We start from the raw sequence: 23,061 nt of genomic DNA, 5'->3' as shown, positions 1-23,061 counted from the left end.
TCTTTTATAGCCACAATAACGTTTTCGCCTCGTCAACACATTACTAAACTACGGATCACAAAAATCGTCACAATAATGTGGTGACATAAGTTTGCAGAGATAATTCTTCCTTCATTCTTGAAGTATTTTTGTTCTGATATAATAAAATCTTAACATAACTTCACAAATAAGATGGAAAACTTATTGGAGTTAGAGAAAAATCCATAATTGGAGGTGGAGTACAATCAAGATCCACAGAACTCGTACTCGTACTATGTTTTATGTCCTATGTCAAAATGCTAATGTCCTTCAGAAAACATCTGGTAAGTGAAAAATGACATAACATTTTCCTTACTACAATGCAATTATTTACCTTAAGATAATGGGAATGAAAATTCGAGCGAACAGGTAATTGCGTAATAATTCGCCTCGCCTATAAATTTTTTTGTCTGCTACTTTTAATTGATCCGGGCGCGTAGCACAATTATCACGCAATTCCCTATTAGATCTAATTTTTTCCTTGATAGCTACTTAAAGATGGTTCTATCAGTCAAGCAATGGTATCTAATAAAAGAATTTGTCGAGAAAAACCCATCTTCAAGGGTGGCTGACTTGTGGAAGATTAGAATTCAGACAGCTAAAAGTTTACCTCAACAACAATTGATCGATAGAGAAATGCTGAAGGAACTGGGTTTGTCCAGTTCTCCAACATACGGCTTTCCTTCAGATATTATTCACTCCCCAGATCACTTTGAAGAGGTAAGTTCTATTCTTACTTAAAGCACGCAATTAAATATCTAATACCCTAACATCACCTAACTCAGGTGCATGACCTGATTTTATCCCACCCAGGATGGGATGATAATTTGGGACCAACCCACCCAAGTTTGAACCAGATTTACAGAAAGATAATTTTAGACCCATCCATGACTGAAGAATACAGGAGAAAAATTGATGTCTTAAGTTCTATTCAGTCAAGAGTGGTTGCTGTGGAGGAAAAACCACCACACATGATTGATGGAGTCCTCCAGTCTGAGAATGCATACGATGTCACAATAACAAAGGAAGATTTTGCGATGGAAATTGAAATTGTAAGTTAAAAATATAATAAACTTAAAAGCAAGGAATATGAAAAATAATTTGCCTTCTTAGGGCGACGTAAAAAGGATTCGATCTTGGAAACTGATCCAAACAATTCCTCAAACAAATAAAAGGAAACGATTACATTCCATCTAAAGCGAAACCAACCCAACATTCAAGAACCAAAAATTGTTAAAGTATTAGTATGGTCCAAGAAGGAACAGGTTTTCGCTGTCTTCAGCCGCTTACCCCTGATCACGTGAAGCATATAAATTCGGTGCTAAAAATGAACAGACTAGAGATCCAGACCAGAGCCAAAGAAGTCGAGAGTGGCGCGGATGGTGGCCAGCGGGGAGTAGTGTACAACGAGTCACTAAATACGAGGATTGCCTGTCGGGTCAATCCGGAAGATTTAAAGAAGACTCCGTCAAAGAAGACTCCGTCAAAGAAGACTCCGTCAAAGAAGACTCCGTCAAAGAAACTACGTCAAAGAAGACTCAACACACCTCAGCAACGACAACTAAAAAAAAATCGGCTCTAGAGCAGAAGCTGAGTGAGTCAAATGGCTAATTTCTTGTGCTTATGGCCGTTTGCGACTTTTGGACGTTGCGACTTGTTATGGCCCTTTTGACTTTTCAGCGCAGCGATTTGTCATCTTTTGGAATGCATCCAGCTCTGATGACCAACTGCAAGTAAAGCGCAAGAAGTCATTGCAGAGACTTAAGGAGGCCAAACGCTTTAAGAAACTGGAAAAGAGAAGTCTGCCTACAATCGACTCAGATGACGACCTTGGAGATCTGACAGATTCGTTTTCGTCGCGATGCTCTTCCCGCGACTCAGACGACTGGAGTGACTGGGAGGATGACTTCGAGGACAAATGGGTAGACTTGGATCCATCAAGCTCTTCGGAAATCGAAGATTAAACGATGTTGAACTTCACTTTCGTCCACACTTCCCCTGATTTGATCTTCATTTTGAAAATTCTCTGCTGTTTGTCTTGTTTTGGTGTGCTATTTGGGGGGTTTGTCTTGGGGAAAATGCTTTTTTCTTGTTTTGGCGTGCTATTTTTGGGATTTGTCTTGGGAATAAATGCTTTTTCTCTCAATCTTCTTTTTTAATTTAAAGTGCTTCTTGAACCAATTTTACGCTTCGCAAATTTGACCGCGGTGTCGCGCCATAGCAGCCAAGCTTCAGAAAACAGTCCACATGTGTTCTGAAAAAGAAAATTTTTATCATTAAACTATCAATTTAAAAATGATGATGAATACAAACATTACCTTTCATGGTATCTTTGCATGTCACACGGGATAGGCCCCTGATAAATTCAACAAACGTACTTTTTTCGTATCGCCAATGAAATTTTCCACCCGAGGTTCCTTCTTCGAATTCTTGGCGGGGTTTCTTGCTCAACATCCCATCCGGCATTTTAGAGACAACAAATTGTGATCGATCAAACTCGATCGAGGAAACTCGGTTTCAAAAAGGGTTCTACTTCTTCACACAAGGTTGTGGGCTTCCAAAATAAATGATATAATTTCTGAAAAGCACGGGGTAATGTTTGAATTTAACTTGTTATCCGTAAAAAAGATGAATTATCCAAACCACAAAAAATACTATTTTAGAAAACGACAAAATAGTAGTTTTGTTGTCAATATAGAGGAATAATAATATATTCCCTAATAATACATTATACAAAATTGAGGTATATTATGTTGTCCGGGAGGGAACGGGTGGGAAGTTTCTGGAACAGATGCTGACCCTCATCCCTGCTTGGAAGGTGACGCCTGCTGAAGGTAACCTCAACCTCAAATATTTAATTTTATTGATAAATTTTTTTTTCTCATATCGTCACCATCATACATCAATTATTAGCATTAGCACAATCTTTGTCTAGGTAAGTCTCTGCCTCTCTGGTCATTTTTACTCACAAAACTGGGAATCCAAAGCGTTAATTTCGTGTCCAAATTTTCATCACAGCTTTCGTTTATTTGGTGTCTATTCTATTTCCTATCCATCGAATGTTATTTTTGTAAAGTTTAATTGGCACTTGATTGAATAGCGAGGATTTGAGTAGGAGGATTTAAATAAAAAAATAAATTTAAAAAAATAAATAAATAAGGATAGTAAAATTATATTTGCGCCAATCCTATCCCAAGTATGTCCTTGGTTGAGTTATGTGTTTTGTTGATGGCACCACAAAAGGATATGAGAGAAGAATTATTTAATTTTTCTCTCATATACTTTTGATATAATAAGAAATAAAAGTTAAACAAAACATATTTTCAACAACAATTCTTGCAAGGGATAGCTAGTTGTTTGATGGTTGGAGGTTTGCTTTGAGTTTAAGGGTGCTTTGATAGTTAAAAACTTTCTCTAAGAAGCCCTCCCGGCTTGGTGAATCAAAAGGAAGTGGGAGACTTTGCTTTTCTTGGTAAGTCTCCCTGCCTCCGCCTAAACCCTCTATCAGCTGGTATATAAAACAAAACAAAAACATACAAAATGACATCTAGTAGTCGTGATTGAATGTAGGTTAAGGGGAGATTTGAGATTCATAATAGTGGGTTAATTCAGGGAACGTTCTACGTATCGCATCGCCGGCAATATTCTACGATATTAAAATTACAAATAAAGGGCGCTAGACGTTCAGTACTCCTCGACGGAAGGGATAAAGCGAACCATAATGAAAACAAGATGGTTTCGTATAAATTAGCTGTTATTGTAACAATTCCTTTTAATATTGGATAGGAATGATTCTCTAAGCTGTTCTGTTATTTAAAACCGAGCATTTAATTAATTAAAAATATAATTATTTAAATTTTATTTAAATTTTATATATAATTTAAAATTTTACGATTGCTTAATATTTTTTGCATAAAGATGAAGGGGACATTTTTTTAAACCAGGATTTTCAGGCAGTTTAACCATTTTTCTACTCAATTTTTTACGTGGATTTGCATGGTTTTTTTTATTTTTTTAAACAAACCTATAAAGCGTGAGTAATTTTTATTTAAAGTTTAAATAAGCTACTCCCACTTTGAAACGGTCCCCGCGCCATCTAGTGGGCGATTCTTTATTTATGATGAATTTGCAGACTCCCTCTATCCAAATCGCCCTTTTCATGTTTCGCCTTTAGTCCTTTATTTTGCGAAAAAAGGAAAAAAGGACAAAAGGACCAAAGAGGGTTATAGGCAGTAAAAAAGGGTGATATGGATGAATGTCGTTTATGGATAGGATTATATTTGGATCCTGTCCAATGGAAGCCGGGCTGATGCCAGCTCCCATCCCTCCCGTATTTTCACGGAATTCCTGAACAAGGCCTCTCTCTTCATTTCCGCCACCAAGACCGAATAAAATTTGATAATGCCATATGTGTGTTTGTGTGTTTAATTGTTCAGCCGAAGATGGTCCAGAAGACAAATCGCAATGCAAAGCAATCAAGGAAGTTGAGTTGAAATCATCGACTTGCGGGCAAACCAAAAGAAAAATAAAAAATTCTAATTAGCATGGCCTGGTTTTTCCGGTTCCGTAGACTGAAACCCAATTTACGTTTTCCAGGAACTACTTTTTTTTGTGGTTTGCCACTAGACTTGGACTTGGTGGATCGTTCAGCATCATCTTTTTCGTTCACGGGAGTGTAATTCGTCAGTATTGAAAATGAACCAAATTCCTCAACTTTATTGCTCTGAGCAACAGCCCTGGACTAGCAATTATAGTTTCTCCGTTGATTTTATTGATTTCAATTATAAGAATGAAATGGATTTTAAATTTTTAGCTGCTACAATTGTTTTTTTTTATCCGTAGTTGGAAAGCGAGATCTACGCGCCCTTATAGTCCTGCTGCAAAACGACCAATCATTGTCGACTTGCTGACTCCGGGCTTCCCTTGTTTCGAGAATCCTTACCCGATGGATATCCACAGTCAGCCGTCCCCTCTGGTCTTTGCATGGCCGATGGCTCGGCGATTATTTTCCGACCCTCCACTTGGTCGGCGCCAAAGGGCACACGAGGTTCGTTAAAAGGGAATGGCTCATCATGGCGGTCAATTCAAGGACATGTTTACTTAACGGTATCAAGTTTGGGACACGTCTTCGTGGGCGCTCCAGGTCCTTATTTATCGATTGAAGACAGTGGTGTCTTTTTTAAGTTTACGTTGACTTAAAGTATTTGTAATTCTGTGCTGACTGTTAACGTATACGTTTAACTTAAACAATTTTTCGATTATATCGATAGTTGTATGCGGTTCATGCTCTCCGTCCCCGTAAACGCAGACCGCTGACATAGGATTCTACTATGCATTGTCGCAACTCAAATCCTGAATTTTGGAAATTCGACAGAATGCACGCCAACTGGAAGGAAGCATCATACCAGACCAGGAATATCCCGTTCTTTGCTTGCTAAAGTCATTATACGGGCTAAAAGTAAGCTCCTAGGAAATGAAATAAAACATAAATTATTTTCTTCTTTTGTTTTACCGAACCCAATAACTCACTATTGACTCTAGTAATTTCATTTTTATCATCCATAATGATCCGAAAGATGATTTTCCCCCTTGTGTTTATTCGTTGATGACGGTATCCGGTATGACAGTTCTGATAAAATACAGGACCTTACCCATCGTCACGAATCTTATTCTTACAGATTACCATGGGGCCACTTTGGAGGTCCATTTACGTCGTTCAAACTTCCTTCATTCATAAATAAATAATGGAGATTCGGTTGGCTGATTGCGATTCTTGGACTTTCCGGCCAATTCCAACGTCTCCAGACCAATTTCTGAGTTCTCTAACGCAAGTTTGACCTACAATATATAGGTTATTTCAAATTTGAAAAATGTAATGTTGTTGTTAAAAATTTATGTTCATGTTTATGAATGTGATTACTTTTTTATTCTATTTTCCCCTTCTATCCCACTTCATGGAGTTGTCGCGATTCCTATTTTGTTTTATTTTTAAAGGCAGCTTAAATATTCCCCAACCCAATAAAGACCGATAAACCCCACCCCAGCATCGAAAAGCCGAAAAATGGCAATGTGTGGCAGCATCTTGTCCTTTATTACCTCTGCTATGCCAGTAGACTATGTACACAGAATTTTAAGAGAAATCCAATACCTAATGCAAATAATACAAAATAATTGAAAAGCAGTGCAAGCAACTGCATGACTTTTGCTCTTGCTCATAATGGAGATCTATCATAATATGAATGGAAAATTCTAATGTCAAGTGTAAACAAAACCCTTCGTCATCGAAGGGTCGGTTGACCAAGATTACAATTACACAAGTTCTGATACATCCGTATTTTTTATCTGGGCTCAATTCCGAAAAACGAGTACCACTCGAATGTATTTATGATGAAAACGTGAGTGTGTGTGAGTACAGAGATACATAATAATTTGAAATGCATGTAGGTGGTTACAGTTTGTAAAAATTCAATATTCCACATAATGGAAAAAAAGAAAACAGAGAGCGTTGGAGAAACTGGGACTGCTGGACACGTCAGTTATGGCAAGAGCCGAAGTGGCTTTTATCTCCTCTTTATATCCTCTTCTTCGACTTATTAGTCGAAATGGCAATGCACAGGAAAGTTAAATTCGAGTCAGTTAGCACGACGCGGAAAATCTGGGCCAATATCTACCGTAAAAAAGGGGTTGTCTATAGATGGATGGATGGATAAAAAACCACTAGGGCAAGCATACAACGAAGAAATAAGATAAGGTAGATCTTTTTTATCGCGGAACAACACTCAAAAAGAAAGAAAAGATCTGTTTGTCCGTCTTGTGTTTTGCTTTTGCGCTTTCTTCTGACTAGTGAAAACATAAGTCTGTTGGAAGAAGAAGAAAACTTTGCTAAGAAATTATGAATTAAGAAGAAATTGTGGATTTAACAGCAGAACAGCTTAGCAGATATCAAAACAATGCGACGAGAAAAATTAACTCTCACTTTTTCTCGCTTTGTTTTAGTTTTTTTTCGATGTCAATGTTTTTTCAATTCAAATTTATCTTCGTCCAATTCATCTTTATCTTCTTCCGAATCGGTGATATTGCAGGAATCTGAAAAAGCTTTCACAGAATGTGCACTGCACTGGTGCACTGGTTATTGCCGATTTAAGTTGTTCCGGTGCATTGAGTCGGGAAAAACACGCTGTGGCACAGTTATGCAAATGGTTGATGCTGAACAACTTTGCGACAGATGAAATTTCCCTTTGGAATTCGAAAACTCATCACATATTCTCACAGACTTTAATTTTGATATTTTCAATATCAGAATGCACAAAATACCCCGAGAAGACTCGTCTTGTAAGATTATTTAGATCTTATTCGGTACGGAATTCTTAATGGTCACGAAAAAAAACTGTCAATGTTAGATTGACCGACCACTTTAGGCAATTCCGGCCTGCCATCGATGAAGATATATTAGACAAGGATGCTATTTACCCCTATTTCTTTTTTCTGTGACGTAAATCGTTCCTTTTTTTTCTTGCGTTGTCACTACGTTTAAACTCCGTGTGATTTGCCATTGTTCTCCTGCTCTTTTTTTCTCTGTGTCTCTCTATCTCTTTCCTTTCAATGATCAAGATAAATAAAATAACTAAGTAAGGCAGTTACATAGTGAACATTCTAATTTTAATAAACAAAACGAACTGGTTATGGGCCCATTACCTTAGCACACAAAAATAAAAATAAAAATGAAAAATTTGCACACACGAGACGATGCAAGAGTAAAAACCGTGAATTTCATTTGAGAGAACTTCGAAACTTGGAAGTTCAGTGTAAATATTGCACTAAGAAACTTCGACCTCATTCCAATAGTTGATGGAACTAAAACCAAACTTCAACCGGTAAATATACAGATCCACAGAGATCACTAAATCCAAAACTACTCGTGCTGACTGAGCTTACAGAACTCTTATACACTTCTTAGAGAATAAACGATACTGCAGTGGTTTCTAATCAAGAAGCTATTGATAAGTGGATCCATGACGTCAATTTGGCCCAACACTATCTCTTCAATACTTGCAACGAACAGCAACAGCGCTCCCTACTGACCTGCACTTCAGCTCATGCCATATGGCTATCCTTAACAAGCAGATACCAACAGAAAACTGCCGAACGCAGACAGTCTCTTGGACAAGAGCTTCTGAACTACAAGTTCAGACCAGACAATGGTGTCAGATCCAACATCGAGGCCATCAAATTACGGATTCAACAATTCAAAGAAGCTGGAGGGTTGATGAACGAAGAGGACACACAATCCAGAATAATCAATTCTCTCCCTTCCAGCTATGACAGCTTTATTACTTCATGGGAAAGTGTCGCCATCGCAGAAACGACATTTGACACCCTGACGACCCCATAAATGAGACAAGAAGAAAAAATTTATCTACACAGTGGAGGAGAAGGAAACCACGAAGATAAGGCCTTCTTCGGCAAAGTGCCACCGCAGCCACCAACTAATACAGCTCCATTGCACTTCAAGTCTACACCTAGAGGAAACAACAGGCCAGGTCCCTACGCCCTCAGAAATAATAATCGCTTTGGCGACAAAAACAACAGGTCTGGATTCTGCTCTAATTGCCAAATCTTCTGCCACTCTGAAGAGAACTGTCTTCATAAGAAGCTTGCAATTTCTGCAAAATCTTTGGCCACCAGGAAGACGACTGCTATAAAAAGCAACGCAACCCACCTGTAACCAAACATAAATCAGAAGACACAGGATACGCTGCCGGTTTCTCATGCAACACTCGCTCTCGCACCAATTTCTTCCTGGATTCTGCAGCATCTTTCCACATGACATATTAGATTTCGATGCTAAAGAACTATATATCCTTCCCACCTGGCTCGAAATGGATCAACGGTATCGGACAAGCATGTGTGTTTGTCATCGGGCAGGGGGACCTTGAAATTTAAACATTAGTGAACGGCGTCAGCAGACACCTTACGATTCACAACGTTCTCTACGCCCCCAGTATTGGCATCAATCTTTTTTCGGTCTGCGCATTTGCTGGAAAAAGTATGGACATAAACTTCACAGATTCCAACGCTTTTATTGGACGGAATGGAGTACTAGAAATAACTGCCAGTCGACTCGAAAAAGACCTCTACGGCCTTGACATTCTGATTTTGAGCGAGGACAACGCCTGTCTCGCTCGTTCAACTTCTCTTTCGTTCGAAGACCTCCACAGATGCCTAAACCATATCAGCTACCAGACCATCATAAAAATGGCTCACACCGAAGCCATCCTCGGTCTTGTACTACCGTCCGGCCAACCTCCGACTGATCACTGCCATGATTGCGCCACGGTCAAAATGTTTTGGTGCATTTTTCCTTCTAGCATCACTAAATCACAACGAATCGGCTCACTCGTCCACAGCGACGTCTGCGGACCGATGCCTGTGAACAGCTTTGGGGGAGAGAAATATTACATTTCCTTCCGGGACGGCTAAGCGGATTTAGAGCCGTTTACTTCATCAAATTAAAATCCAACATGACTGATTGTTGCAACGTCATCTTCGCCATGCTACACACGCAAACGCAAGAACATGTTGTCGTTTTTCGCACAACGGAGAAACTGAATATCTACCCCTTGACCCCTGGCTAAAGAAAAAAGGAATTTCACACGAGACTACTGTTCGCTATACTCCCCGACAAAACGGTGTCACGGAACGTGACAACCGCACGCTCGTCGAAGGGGCCCGCACTCTTCTCTACTCCAACAAGGCTTTACCTCTTCAACTCTGGGCGGAGGCTGTCAACTGCGTCGTCTCCACTCCAAATCGAACTGTTACTTCCGCCTACTCTCTGATGACACCCATTGAAGCATGGTATGGATTCAAGCCTGATGTATCGAATCTTCGAGTCTTCGGTTCCAAATTCTACGGTTTGATTCCCCATCAGCTAAGATGCAAACTGGACGCCAAAGGGCTGCTCTGCTTTTTTGTCAGAAATTCCGATATTCAAAAGGGTGATCGGTACCGACCACTGGCAATGTCAAAGTCAGCCAAGACGTCTCTCCCGTTGGTCACCACTATGATGCCTCGTCTTTCTCGGCCCAACTTCCAGAAAGGCGTCGATGTGTTTCCTACGACCGTTGCTACTCCAGCTGGCTCTCCCACAGACCCAGCTACTACTACGCTATTCGATCCAGTCACAGAGATTCTGTCGACGCTTCTCAACAGGGATTGAGTTGCCATGGAACCGGCTGACTTTTCTTCCGATCCAGAGCAACTTGGCCATCTTCCCCAGCTGCAGTCGTCCGTTCCTTCAGAGCCTGTGTCTTTCATCGAACCTAGCCGATGCCGATCGGCTCGTCTACGAGCCCAGCGGGACAGCAACGAAACTCATCCAGCTCTGTTCTGTCAGGATGGCCACTCACGTCAAAAGCAGGCATTTCTCTCCATTTCCGCCGCTCTTGCCACAGGGGAAGTGGATCCCGATCAAGTCAAAATCAACCAAGCCGCCAAGACGTCCAAAAATGCGTCCGAGTGGATTGCCGCAACTAAACGAGAATTTGATTCTCTGACCAAGAATGTCAGTTGGGTTCTCGTGTCAATTCCAACTTATCATTCCCTAATCAAGAGTAGATGGACGTTCACTCAAACCTAGATTTAAGACCAGACCACCAACTTACACAGCTTGATTTGTCACCAAGGGCTTCTCTCAGGTGGCCGGGATAGACTACAACGAGACAAAGATCTACGCGCCAGTCATTAAACACGACTCTCTTCGCATTCTGCTATCCATTGTCACCGCTCAGAAAATCGAACGAGAAATTTGACTGTTTTCTCGTCCTGTACGGCCTTACTCGATCAACCGCTGATCCATTTAAATCGAACGAGAAATTTGACTGTTTTCTCGTCCTGTACGGCCTTACTCGATCAACCGCTGATCCATGTATTTACTTCTGCTTCTGTGACGATCCCAACGACCTCGTCGTAATCGGACTCTGGGTTGACGACTGCCTTACTGCCAGCAAATCAAAAGCTAAAGCTCTTGCAATCGTTACCCATCTGAAGCGCTTTTTTGAAATGACCTCGGGATCGGCTGGCTGCTTTATCGGTCTTGAAATCACCAGAGATTGCACACGAAAGAAGCGCTACCTCACCCAATCCATCTTTGTCGAGAAACTGATAATGAAATTTTGGATGAACGACTGCAACACGCCTGACGTCCCCGCCGAGCCCTGCTCTCGTCTCATCGTAGCAATTTACCCAACGGGAGTGAACTTCAACATTTCAAACAGCACTTCCTACCGTGCGCTAGTGGGTGCATTATTGTATATCATGCTGACAAGTCCCGATAATGCTTTCGCTGTTGTCGCTGTTTCTCGTTGTTGTCAATATCCTGGTCCAGCTCACTGGAAGGCATCAAAACACATTCTCGCGTATCTTCTTGGCACGATTAACTACGGCCTGTGCTTCTCTAGCAGCGATTCCTACAACGTTCTTACAGGATTTACTGACTCCGACTTTACCGGCTGTCCCGACACTCGTCACTCTACAACTGGCGTTCTGTATCTCTTGAACCAGGCACCTGTAACTTGGAAATCTCGTCTTAAAAACCGGTTACCCAATCGACAGTGGAATCGGAATACAATGCTTCTGGAAATGCAAGCAGCGACAATGTCTGGCTTCGGGATATCCTACGTCACCTCAACTTCGGTCAATCTGGCCCAACTCCACTTCATTGCGACAACCAGAGCGCTATTCGAATGGTGTACAATCCGGAATTCCACGATCGCACCAAGAACATTGAAGTGAAGTATCACACTGACACGGGGAAGCAAAGTTGGAAATCTGCAACTGATTCCAGTTCCCTCCTGCGACCAGCTCGCCGACACCCTCACGAAGCCACTTGCTGGTCCGGCATTCAAACTGAACCGCTAGAGAATTGGCGTTCTGGAACCCGTCACTCTTGCAACATAAAGCTTGAGGGGAAGTCGACATCTAGACCCCGGAAAGCGCCACCATTAATAAAGAATATGATAACTTACTCTTACTCTATTTGTGTCAACTCAGTTCCCTTCAATCAATTTGATTGAGGGGAAGTGTTAGACAAGGATGCTGTTTACTCATATCCCATTTTTCTGTGACGTAAATCGTTCCTTTTTTTCTTGTGTACTTGTCAATACGTTAAAACTCAGTGTGATCCACCATTGTTCTCCTGCTCTTTTTTCTCTGTTGTTCTTCCCTTTCAATGATCAAAGTAAATAAAATAACTAAGTAAGGCAGTTCTATAGTGAACATTCTTTAATTAATAAACAAATTAAACAAGATCTGAGGGAGAGGACCTTTTCCCAGTACGGGATTCCAAGTATTTTAGAGAAGCCATCTTTGGTAGGAGGAGCCCAATTATTGCCCCAAATGCAGAAGAAAAGATTCAGACTGTCATTTTTAGGTGTTTGCTTTGAAAATCGATTGATAGAATATCGATCAACATCTCAACTCATCTCGAGATGGAGCGAAATCCCTGTACCACAATACCACAACCAAAACATAATAAAGTTAACTTCCAAATTGAAAAGAAAAAATTGGTAAGTAACCTCTTAATGATGAGCTTACACAATTCATTGAAGAAAAACTCAGACAGACAAGAATTGATGTTTGCGGATTGATGGGAATTGTGACCTGGCTCCATTTATACATGTTGATTGAGATGTAGTAAATTCAAGAGTCGAACAGTGAAGTTACCTATTTTATTTGGGGCATTCTTCAGTTTTAATAATATGTTCAAAATGTGATTTCTCATAAACAACAAAATAATAATAATAATCTTGGTTTATTTTAATAGATTATTGAAGAACAAACCCATAGGAGGAGGACAAGGGACTGGACTGGGGCTGTAGCTGGAGGAGGATGAAAAAAAAATACGCAGGTTATGATAACAAGGAGGTTGCTTTAATCACCCAGTCACTTGCTTTTGGTCTAGCCCTGTGCTAACTAAGGACTGTACAGCGGGATGTATAATTTTGCAAATTCAACCGTTTATTTTGGGGGTAAAAAAGGTTTGAAATTGCAAAGATAAAAAAACTATTGGATTTAGGAAAACGTTTGTCTGACAATTCTCGCCTTTCAGCTTATGTGATCAACTGCTTCTCGCGGCATTGCTGACGTTGAAGAAACTTGGCTCAGATTCGGATTTGCTCAATATTAGTCTAAATAACGATCGCTCCTCGACTGGTCTCTCCCTTCTCGATGTGGGTGGAGTCGGCTAATCATCAACTCGTCTTTTTTAACCCGAATACTTCGAGCAGATCGACGGGGTGGAGGTTGTTGATCTGAATTGATCTGATACGGCTTAATTCCTGCCAGAAGAGAAAAGTTTCGGCGATGGGTTAATTTCCAGACTAAATATTCGGCTCGGTCTTCAAGAGGTGTGGCTTTTGCCCTCCTTCTTCTCTGGTTGACAGTCTCGAACTTTTGTTGTCTTGAACGTCGATCGAATTTCTTATAAAACTTCAATTGCAGAATTGGTCTTGAATATTTACATCACCAAGTTTAATCTGCAGCAAAAGCACAGTACACAATTGTTCTTTGACAGCCATCTTCAAAATGTGTTTGTCTGTGGCAAAAATTTGGTCAACATTTTCCTTCAGGCTCTCTTTTTCAGATATGCCGATAAGGCCAGTGTTACGTAAGAATAAAATTTTTGGGGTGATTAATCGATCCTTTAATGACGACGTGACTACTTACGTGCACTCATTTCAGCTAGAAACTCTTTGTTTGAAGTTTCTGAAAGAGCAAGGACTGGGTAGCTTAATTTTAATTTCATTTTTCTGTTTTTTCGAATGTTATATGTTTTATAAACGTATTAGTATAAAAGATTTAAATTTCAATACGTCAACTATTTTGTTTGTATTCGAACGACAATCTCAACTAAGCAGTTTTGGAAGATAATCTAACTTCAAATTGAAATTTATTTTCTACTGTGTTCTCTATAAGAAATCTGATTTAAACAAAGTAAATTGTTAATGGGCTTTAAAATGAGACTAACTAGGGATTTTTTGGTTGTTTCGTTCTCTTTCTCTTTTCGACATTTGTTTAACTTTACACACATGATGCATGGAAACATATGGCGGTAGCGCCGATGTTTCCAAACTATAAATCTATTAATTTGCGGGCAAACTGCTATTCACAATGATTTAAACAAATTATGGTGAAAGCTTGTTATTCCCTCTACAAAAGAATTTTTTTAGTTTTTCTTTGTGGTAACTCAAACGTGAGTTATTGCGAAAAAAGGGGAACACTTTGGCCCGTTAGCTGCATGTTAAAAGTGCGGAAACACTCGTCGTTTTTCCAAACTTAGGGTGGACACTGTACTTTTATACGAAAACTAAAAAAAAGGAAAAAAATTTAAGTTATATGCAGTAAGTACCGAAAGTATCCGAGGATAAGTAGGGAAATTGCGTTTTTAAAAACGTTCCCATTATTGAATTCTCAAGAGGGGAAAAAATGAAAAAAATTTTAATCCATGTTTTGATATTTTATTTCATTACTATAAATGAAATTGTAAAAATATGATCTTATGACCACACGTATTCCAGCTCAAATGCTTCAATGCAGGTCTTTTTTAAGACCTTTCCCACCTTATATTTCCCAAAGAATAACAGGCATCCAAAGTAAGTCCATTCTCTACTGATTCTCTTGACCGTAAACGGAAACTTACGCAACGCAATAAAAACATCATATCGCGTTGTTGAAAAATCCCCCCCCCCAAAAAAAAAAAAATTACATCAAAGCCCACCCTTATATGAACCATAGGAAAAAATTTCAGTGAATTCCATTGAGAATTCAATTAATGGGGGCGTTTCAGAAACGCATTTTCTCTACTAATCCTCTCAGCCGTATGAATACTTTTTTTACCCACTGTACACTGGAAAAGTGAATCGTTGTTATGATGAATTTATTGATCAAAATTCAAATGTCAAATCGTTCCTTTATGTTTGCTGTTAAAAGAATGATTGTGGCTCCCATAAGAAGTACAAGGAAGAGCAACTTACTCCATTGTAGGGGCTCATTGGTTATTGGGGCATTCTGATTTCATTTTATAACATAAATAACGCTTTGAATAAAAACTGGCATTTAAAAAAAAGAATAAACACGAAAGTATGTTATTTTTAAGATTTAAAGACATTTCAAATGTATTGATATAAGTAAATGAGAGAGAAAATAAAAATAAAAATTAGGACAACCAGGACAAACCTGGACAAATATCCCTTACCCTGACATCTGAGTTGTTTAAACAATACTAGTTGATAATATTTAAAAATAAGCATACAGTTGTTTCTTCCCCTCCCTTCGTGCGTTCATTTAAAACATTTGTAGGTATAAGTTTCAAATAAAATGTCATGATCATAATTACAAACTTTGACAACAAAAATGTCACAACAGTTGCCCAGCTGATAATTAGTAATGAAGAATTATATTTTTTGCAATACAAGAAAAAAAGCCTTTCATTCCAATTGCTGTGTATCCAATAAATAATCAATCACAAGTAATCGGACATATTCTACAAATAAACCAAGATTCTGGATTCCTCAAAGAAACAACAACTACAATATTCTTCTGGGGCTTCGAATATGCCTTATTGCTTGATCACGAGATATCTTATGTTTGCTAATTGCTACTAGAACAAAATGACGTACGTAACTGCATTGATTGTGTTTTAGATAATGATACCAGTCTTGCTGTTCCTTTTGCCGGTATACAGACGATTCGGCAAATTTGACGTTTGCCGAATTGGTTTTGGCCGAATTGGATTTTTTATTTATTTTGCCGAACCGGACAACCAATTCGGCAAAATTTGCCGAATCACCACCAGTGAGTAGGGAGTGTTTAGGGTTTCTGTCTCTAGTGTTTAGGGACTGATCTCATTTGGCTTTCAATGTTTTATTTTATGTTTTCAAGTTTTACATTTATGTAAATTGTTTGACTAGAGCTAGTTGGGTTTTTTTCTTTTTTAATTCCTCGTCCGTCGTCCACAAAGCAAGTGTCTCCCTTTCAAGGTACTTAAACATTTTGGGGATTTTTTCCATTGGAATCAAGTGTAGGCATAAGAAACGCTTTAGAAACTTGTGAACAGTATGGTGACTTTTGTATAAGCCAACGAGGCCGATCCTTTTCAAGTTACGAAATACAGCCTGACACCAATGGAAACCACACCCGATAATGGTAACATCTGGCAGCCTTTCTTTCACCCCTCTCCAAATTGCGCGCTCAAAGTCAGTTACGAACTCCTTTACGGAACATTCCCCACCCAATATCTCCAAGATTTGTCCTTCCGGACATAAAAACAAAACAAAGGGAACTTGCTTAAGCTGGACTTTTTTTTTCAAAAACCTGACATTCTATAAAGTTTTATATATTATTTCATACGTAGTTGCCGAATCGACTTTGGCCGAATCGGTAGGTACATTAGGTAACAATTCGGCAATTTTGCCGAATCGGCTACGCCCCTTTTGCCGAAACGGTTTTTGCCGAATCGTCTGACATTCCCTTTTGCCACTTACCTCATCAATCACCCGTTACTTACAAATGATACAAGATATATTATTCAAGGCAAGTATATATAACAATAAATATAGAAGAGAGTGGGGTGAAGGTGAAACAGACTAGTGTGTGAAGTGGGGCAGTTGGGGAAAATAGTAAAATATTATTTTTAAATTACCAAACATTTAACCAAAAAATGGACAATTTATTATTTTTCTAAAGATAAAAAGTTTGGAAGTATGGTAAATAAATCTAGAGTGGTTCATTTTTAACGATATAAAAAACCAAAAAAGTGTAATCAATGTGATGTGCTGTACTCTGCTTTTAAGTTACATTCACCGTTGAAGGCCAGTCATTTTATTGTCAAGTGTGCAAATTGCCACATTCCGAAAAACTCTCTCAACAAAAAATAAACGAGTCACACAGTCAAACTCATAACTCACAATCAATTACAAGTGTTCTTACCTTTGGCAAAAGTTTGTTGATATGGTATGGCGGGAAGGATACGTAACACTTTTTTGTATTAGATATTTCAAACCACAGACACAGACTAAGAGGGGAAAGACCACGATCGTCCCTATAGGCCTGAGAGGAACCGTCTTGATCATGCTCGTGGCTCCCGCTGCGGCGCTGCGATCGACTTGGAGGAGACTTTTCTGTGAATTTTCCTTTATCCCTACTGATTGGAGTCTTCGCACACCTTAATTTTAAAAATTGACTTTTTGTGCTACATTTTTACTTTTTACTTTGTTATTTTGTTCGTGATTTCTTGATCCCGTATTGAAAATGTAAAAAATATTGGTTTATTTATTTGTGCCGTAATAAATTGGTTTTATAGACACCCTTTCTCGCTTATTTTGTGACGAATTATAATGAATCGTGAAACGCTGGATTCTTGTGTCGTTTGGAATTCAGGAAAATTTAGGCGCGATGTGTGAATTATGATATTTATGTTGTACGAATCAAGTAACAAAACCCAGAAATATTATGTTATTCATTAAATTAATCAATATGTTACAAATTTTATCATTAAATTGACTTTATTTATTTTGACTGTTTTACATATGTGATCAACTTTTATCACAACATTGTATCGTAAAAATGAAATAATTTTAACGCCAAACAAATTTGGCAAGTTTTTTTTTCATCTGAGCGTGTGATTCTGTTTTTTTTGTTCGACGATCTCAATGAATTTCGCTTTTGAAAACACCTGAAACGTAAAATGAGATATTGGAAAATTGCAGCTGTCATCATTTCTTTTTGGTGACTGATACACCCAATCAATGGTAAGTTTCTCTCAGCAACTGCTACCCAAACTGCCTCAAAGGCATCTCTTAAAAACACTCTGTTTTTCTCAGCTTTTTTCTCTTTCTTCTCTTTTTCTTTACTCGTTCTTGATCTGGATGGGGTTAGTCCCTTGTAAGTATTGGTCGTCGATCAATTTCTGTCCGTTGTTGCATACCAAGTGAATGCGCTGTTCATGGTTGTCGATTTCTGTTCTCAGTGACTGGTTCTTCTTTTTCAAGACGTTGACGTTGAAGAGTGAATTGCCATTGTCGCTGGCAGTGGCCAACGGCATTTTATCTGAGATCCAGAGCTTCTCGTCCTCGACGTCGCGACGGAATTGGTATGCTTCCTTCTTCTTCTCCAAATCGCGTTGGCGTCTGACCAGTGGTGCTTTCAGCTCATCGAATCTTCTTTCGACAGCTTCCTTTTTCTGTTGAATGTCTTCCACCTTCTCGGGCGTCATGCGCTCCAAATACTCGGCCTGTGCGCCCAATTCAGACACTTGCTGGGCTTTGATTGCCATCTGCGTTTCAATCATCTGCTGCTTCTGCATCAAGATGTTGACAGAGGCCAAGTCCTCGCCAGTGCCTCCAGTCACCATCTGTTTCTCCAGGTCAGACATCCAGGTATCGATGTCATCGCAGGTTTGCTCGTAAAGGACTTGCCTATTAGCGTCGAATAAGCGTTCACCCTTTTCGCGTGTTGTCCTCTCGAGGTCATCAAACTGGTGACTCAATTCCTGAAATTACATTTAAAAAAAACGTTTAGAATGAAATTGAAATTGTTTTAATAGTTTTTCAAGTAAATACCTGGATACGCGGATCAATGGTTGAAATAATTTCTGGCTTTTCAGTAATTAATTGCTCCCCAGCCTGCTGGATATGGTAGAGTCGGTCTTTGTTTGAAGCTATTTCAGCCTCAAAAGCCTGGTGACGAGTCCACTTGGAGTGAACTGTTTTAGCGCTGCGATAAGTCTCGTCCTGGGCAATTATGTTCTTTTCTTGGATCCATTCAGAAAGCTCTTCGCAGTCTTGCAAGAACTGTTGAAGTTGGAGGGCGTCACGCAGCTTCTCCATAAGTTGAACGGCTCTCTGGCGGTTAGCCTCACGACGTTCACTAATGTTTTCTGCTTTTCGTTGGGCCTTGTCGGCTGCAAAGTGGCCCTCGTCTTCCAAACGCTGAGCAAACTGGATTACGTTGTTGACCTTATCGTCGTTGGCGTCCATTGTGGTAAGGAATGCTTCGTGGCGCTTAATGGCATTCTCTGCTTGTTCCAAATTGGCTGGCATTTCATCCTATAAAAACACAAGATACAAAAAGACGTGAGATATACATTTAGTCAAATAATCGGGGTCAATCTTAATACCTTGGAGAGAACGTGTTCTTGGTGAGCGAGAAGAACTTCCGCTTGTTTGGCATCTCGCAAGAACATTTGCAAGTTGAGGGACTGAGAGAGCAACTGCTGGCGGTTCTCCCACATTTGATGCAATTCCTCCCAGCCGTCACGCAGGGCCTTGAGATGTGTGAATTATGATATTTATGTTGTACGAATCAAGTAACAAAACCCAGAAATATTATGTTATTCATTAAATTAATCAATATGTTACAAATTTTATCATTAAATTGACTTTATTTATTTTGACTGTTTTACATATGTGATCAACTTTTATCACAACATTGTATCGTAAAAATGAAATAATTTTAACGCCAAACAAATTTGGCAAGTTTTTTTTTCATCTGAGCGTGTGATTCTGTTTTTTTTGTTCGACGATCTCAATGAATTTCGCTTTTGAAAACACCTGAAACGTAAAATGAGATATTGGAAAATTGCAGCTGTCATCATTTCTTTTTGGTGACTGATACACCCAATCAATGGTAAGTTTCTCTCAGCAACTGCTACCCAAACTGCCTCAAAGGCATCTCTTAAAAACACTCTGTTTTTCTCAGCTTTTTTCTCTTTCTTCTCTTTTTCTTTACTCGTTCTTGATCTGGATGGGGTTAGTCCCTTGTAAGTATTGGTTGTGTCGTTGAGTGGCTTTCTTTCAGCTGGTGGTTTTCTCTGCACTGTATCTGTGACTGTATGTAGAAAAAAAACATGTGTAAGGTTTATGTACAAAAAAGTTATAATAATTAGCAATGGTTATTATTTCTTACATGGGAAAATCTGTGGATAAGCATCCTTTTTTAATGTCCAATTTTGTCGTGGAATACATTTTACTTGTCCATCAATGATAAATTTCTCTTCTTTTACGATGTCTTCTTCTTTAAAGTGAAATTCACACAAACTAGAAGTTATTTTTAAGTCAGTGCCATTGATAGGAATTTTCTCAGACCAGATTTTCTTTGAAATGTCGTTTTTTGGTACACGAAACAATCGTGATTTTGTGGGATCTGTTACATTAGTAGTAGCACCCAAGGTTTTCTTCCCACGATAATGATTAGGACAACCTTGAATGAAACAATATTCCGGCATCTCTTGTCCTTGGACAACATTTGTTTAACAAATGACGACACATTCGTAAAAACTGCTATTCTATTTCAGCTGCTTTGCCATGGTACGGCCAGTACGGCTGACTAAGACTAAGACCACCACTACTAATAAGAAAAATAAGACTATTTCATTTGGCGCCTAAATTGTCCTTTATTCCTAACAACACCAGAATCTATCGTTTCACGATTCATTATAAATCGTCACAAAATAAGCGAGAAAGGGTGTCTAAAAAACCAATTTTTTAAGGCACAAAAAAATAAACCAATCTATTTGACATTTTTATTACATAATCAAGAAATCACAAACAAAATTACACAGGGAAAAGTAAAAATGTAGCACAAATAGTAATTTTTTAAAATTAAGGTGTGCGAAGACTCTAATCAGTAGGGATAAAGGAAAAATCGCAGAAAAGTCTCCTCCAAGTCGATCGCAGCGCCGCAGCGGGAGCCACGAGCATGATCCTCACTGGTTGTATAGGAGATAGTCGTCTTTATAATCTTAGTCTGTGCCACAGATAACAAAGTCTCGCAGTAGTCAACTACACAATAACAATAGTGTGTTAACGACAATTTGAGCAGATTAAACATTTCTAGTTCTCCATTACATAAACATAGTTCACATTTCTGTCAGTAGATGGCGAATATCTCCCTTATTGAAATTGATTGCATAACTGTCATTCTTAAAGGGAGAAGTTTATAACACTCATTCTTTTTTGTAATGTTTCCCTTTTCTCATTTTATTTAAAAACTAATACACAGTTCGACGGAAAAAATGAAATAAAAAGTTACAGAAAGTAAATAAAGGCCCGGGAATAACTGTCGTATTTCTATTTTTCAATATTTTGGCTGAAAAAAAGAAAGGCAGCGTAAAAAATAATGTCTGACATAGCCCCAAAAGTCCCCAGTCTTCCCTAAAGCTAATTGACATAGGTGAATAAATGAAATGATTTTCTACATTACGTTCGCACACCCAAAACAAAGTGTACGAGATTTAAAATAGTTGCCGACCCCTCGATAATAACGAAGGCAATAATGAGCGCACATGTCCAACAATGAAGCCTACATCCCTTGTGTTCTTCGACAACGCCGTGAAACTAAGCAGATGAATGCGTGATTCTAAGCACGACACCGACCACTAAGGCTCAGACGACTCTGTAATGCACGACCAGACGACAAGGCAGTTTGCGGCCGAGGCGGAGGCATTTCCAAGGACGAAGATGATGATGACGACAGGCGCCTCCTTTTGGCTGGCGGGTGATTGTTTGACGCGGCTGGAGAATCTGGCGGCGAGTCAACTTCCCCGTCCGAAACTTTTGCCTGACTTCCACTGCGGCCAACACTGTGGCCATCGTCCGAAATGGAGAGTGATCCCAATTGTGACACCTCTACAGTTTCTCTGTCATCGGAATCTGTCTCCGAACTAGCAATGCGGTGATGTTCAGGCGACGTTAGCAAAGGCGTGACGCATCTGGCGTCCAATACAGCTCGCAGATACGCGGCAAACTTCGATGCCGCAGGATGGCAATATCTTTCCATCTCGATACTCTTCGCCACCATGGCGATCTGTGAGCGCTCAAGGTTCGCCACATATATCACACGTTGGAATTCTTCCCAGTTGCTGTCACGTGAGCACGCGTACAGACAGTGCACATCCAGTTTACTGCACATACCGGCAAAGTGGCCAAGAAATTCGACGAGCGTGGCCAAATCGGATAGATCCTGCGCTGCAAAGAGCAGATAAATAAACAAATTAATTGTACACCGAGGAACTCGATGCCGATAAAGGAAAAGTCTACTACACCCGAGGGGTTCACCAGTTTACTACCACCGAGTTTTTGGGATGCACAAACATTGGCGTATTTGGCGTAATTTTTGCGTAAAGTAATCGTTTTTACATAGACTTAACATTTGAGTTGTTTTGGCAGGATGCACGACCAAATTTTAATGTTTAACCCCTCACATATACACCCCAATGGAAATAGTGACAGTTTTGGGCCAATTGCTTTAAACAAACTCTGGGAATCATAGAAAGTCTTACCTAACTTGCAGATGTCCAGGTAGATGCTACTGTCGTCATGAAACATACAGTACTCTACAGCCAACGCCAACTGTTCATGTCGAAGAAGGTACTTGCCCAGCACGACCGGAATTGCGCAACAACCACACACCCACTCCATGTAGCGTGAGTCAATACCATCCGCGGTTGTTGCCGTCAACTTTACACAGCTTCCGTGAAACCAACGATCACAGGGACCACAATGAACAGCAAAATATGATCCAAGTATTCCCCGGCATTCAGGGAATTGGCACTTGCCTGCGCATCTCGATCAAACTAAAAAAAAAAAAGTTATCATTACTTTCGACCAACCGCCTCGTCCCGCATTTTTCTCGTGTTCAGGCAGATAGCTTCCGCAACGTGTGTGAAGAAATAGGTCCAGCAGCAACGGAAGTACCCTTCTTAACGTTACGTTCTTTCGACGGAAGGTTAACACGCTGAAAAATACCTGTTCTCCAGCAAGAAAACATGAGGTTGTCATCTTGTATACGCTTCTGTTTGACCGAGGTGTTGGTAACTCCTCGAAACTCGTCAAAAAACAAATTTTTGTTTAAGATTAAAAGGTTTGGGCAGAAATGTAGCTTCAATTTTTATCATGTTTGGGCTAAGATTAACACTGATTCAAGAAAACAAGAAAAGGTGTACCATATTCAAATGAGTTGTCAACCCCTCGTTTTCTACCAATTTTG

General features: G+C 39.6%; 3 protein-coding genes across 3 annotated transcripts; all 3 read right to left on the bottom strand.

Moving 5' to 3' along the window:
* Positions 1–17,923: 17,923 nt before the first annotated feature.
* Positions 17,924–19,341, bottom strand: LOC124341696 (spectrin beta chain-like). The gene is made up of 3 exons (XM_046794630.1): positions 19,193–19,341; positions 18,636–19,121; positions 17,924–18,565 (listed from the first exon to the last, which is right to left on the bottom strand). Exons 1-3 carry the CDS (start codon positions 19,304–19,306, stop codon positions 17,924–17,926), a joined length of 1,242 nt encoding a protein of 413 aa, XP_046650586.1. The 5' UTR covers positions 19,307–19,341.
* Positions 19,342–19,495: 154 nt separating this feature from the next.
* LOC124341687 lies at positions 19,496–20,316 on the bottom strand. Its single transcript, XM_046794621.1, has 2 exons — positions 19,981–20,316; positions 19,496–19,902 (listed from the first exon to the last, which is right to left on the bottom strand). The coding sequence occupies exons 1-2, from the start codon at positions 20,297–20,299 to the stop codon at positions 19,496–19,498; spliced, it is 726 nt and encodes a 241-aa protein (XP_046650577.1). The 5' UTR covers positions 20,300–20,316.
* A 493-nt stretch (positions 20,317–20,809) lies between these two features.
* On the bottom strand, positions 20,810–22,724 carry LOC124342446. The gene is made up of 2 exons (XM_046795436.1): positions 22,355–22,724; positions 20,810–22,040 (listed from the first exon to the last, which is right to left on the bottom strand). Exons 1-2 carry the CDS (start codon positions 22,491–22,493, stop codon positions 21,433–21,435), a joined length of 747 nt encoding a protein of 248 aa, XP_046651392.1. The 5' UTR covers positions 22,494–22,724; the 3' UTR covers positions 20,810–21,432.
* Between the last annotated feature and the right edge of the window lie 337 nt (positions 22,725–23,061).

This window comes from Daphnia pulicaria, chromosome 6 (genome assembly GCF_021234035.1).
Source record: "Daphnia pulicaria isolate SC F1-1A chromosome 6, SC_F0-13Bv2, whole genome shotgun sequence".
Lineage (NCBI taxonomy): Eukaryota > Metazoa > Arthropoda > Branchiopoda > Diplostraca > Daphniidae > Daphnia > Daphnia pulicaria.
This window is presented reverse-complemented; position numbering and strand designations above follow the sequence as displayed.

Bases quoted from the DNA above. Each gene is read 5' to 3' on its own strand.
- LOC124341696 (XM_046794630.1), bottom strand. From the start codon at position 19,306: ATGTGGGAGAACCGCCAGCAGTTGCTCTCTCAGTCCCTCAACTTGCAA. The intron at 19,122-19,192 runs GTATTAAGATTG...GTGTTTTTATAG, and splicing joins AAGAACACGTTCTCTCCAAG to GATGAAATGCCAGCCAATTT. The intron at 18,566-18,635 runs GTATTTACTTGA...ATGTAATTTCAG, and splicing joins CCATTGATCCGCGTATCCAG to GAATTGAGTCACCAGTTTGA.
- LOC124341687 (XM_046794621.1), bottom strand. From the start codon at position 20,299: ATGCCGGAATATTGTTTCATTCAAGGTTGTCCTAATCATTATCGTGGG. The intron at 19,903-19,980 runs GTAAGAAATAAT...TTCTACATACAG, and splicing joins TTATCCACAGATTTTCCCAT to TCACAGATACAGTGCAGAGA.
- LOC124342446 (XM_046795436.1), bottom strand. From the start codon at position 22,493: ATGGAGTGGGTGTGTGGTTGTTGCGCAATTCCGGTCGTGCTGGGCAAG. The intron at 22,041-22,354 runs GTAAGACTTTCT...TGCTCTTTGCAG, and splicing joins CCTGGACATCTGCAAGTTAG to CGCAGGATCTATCCGATTTG.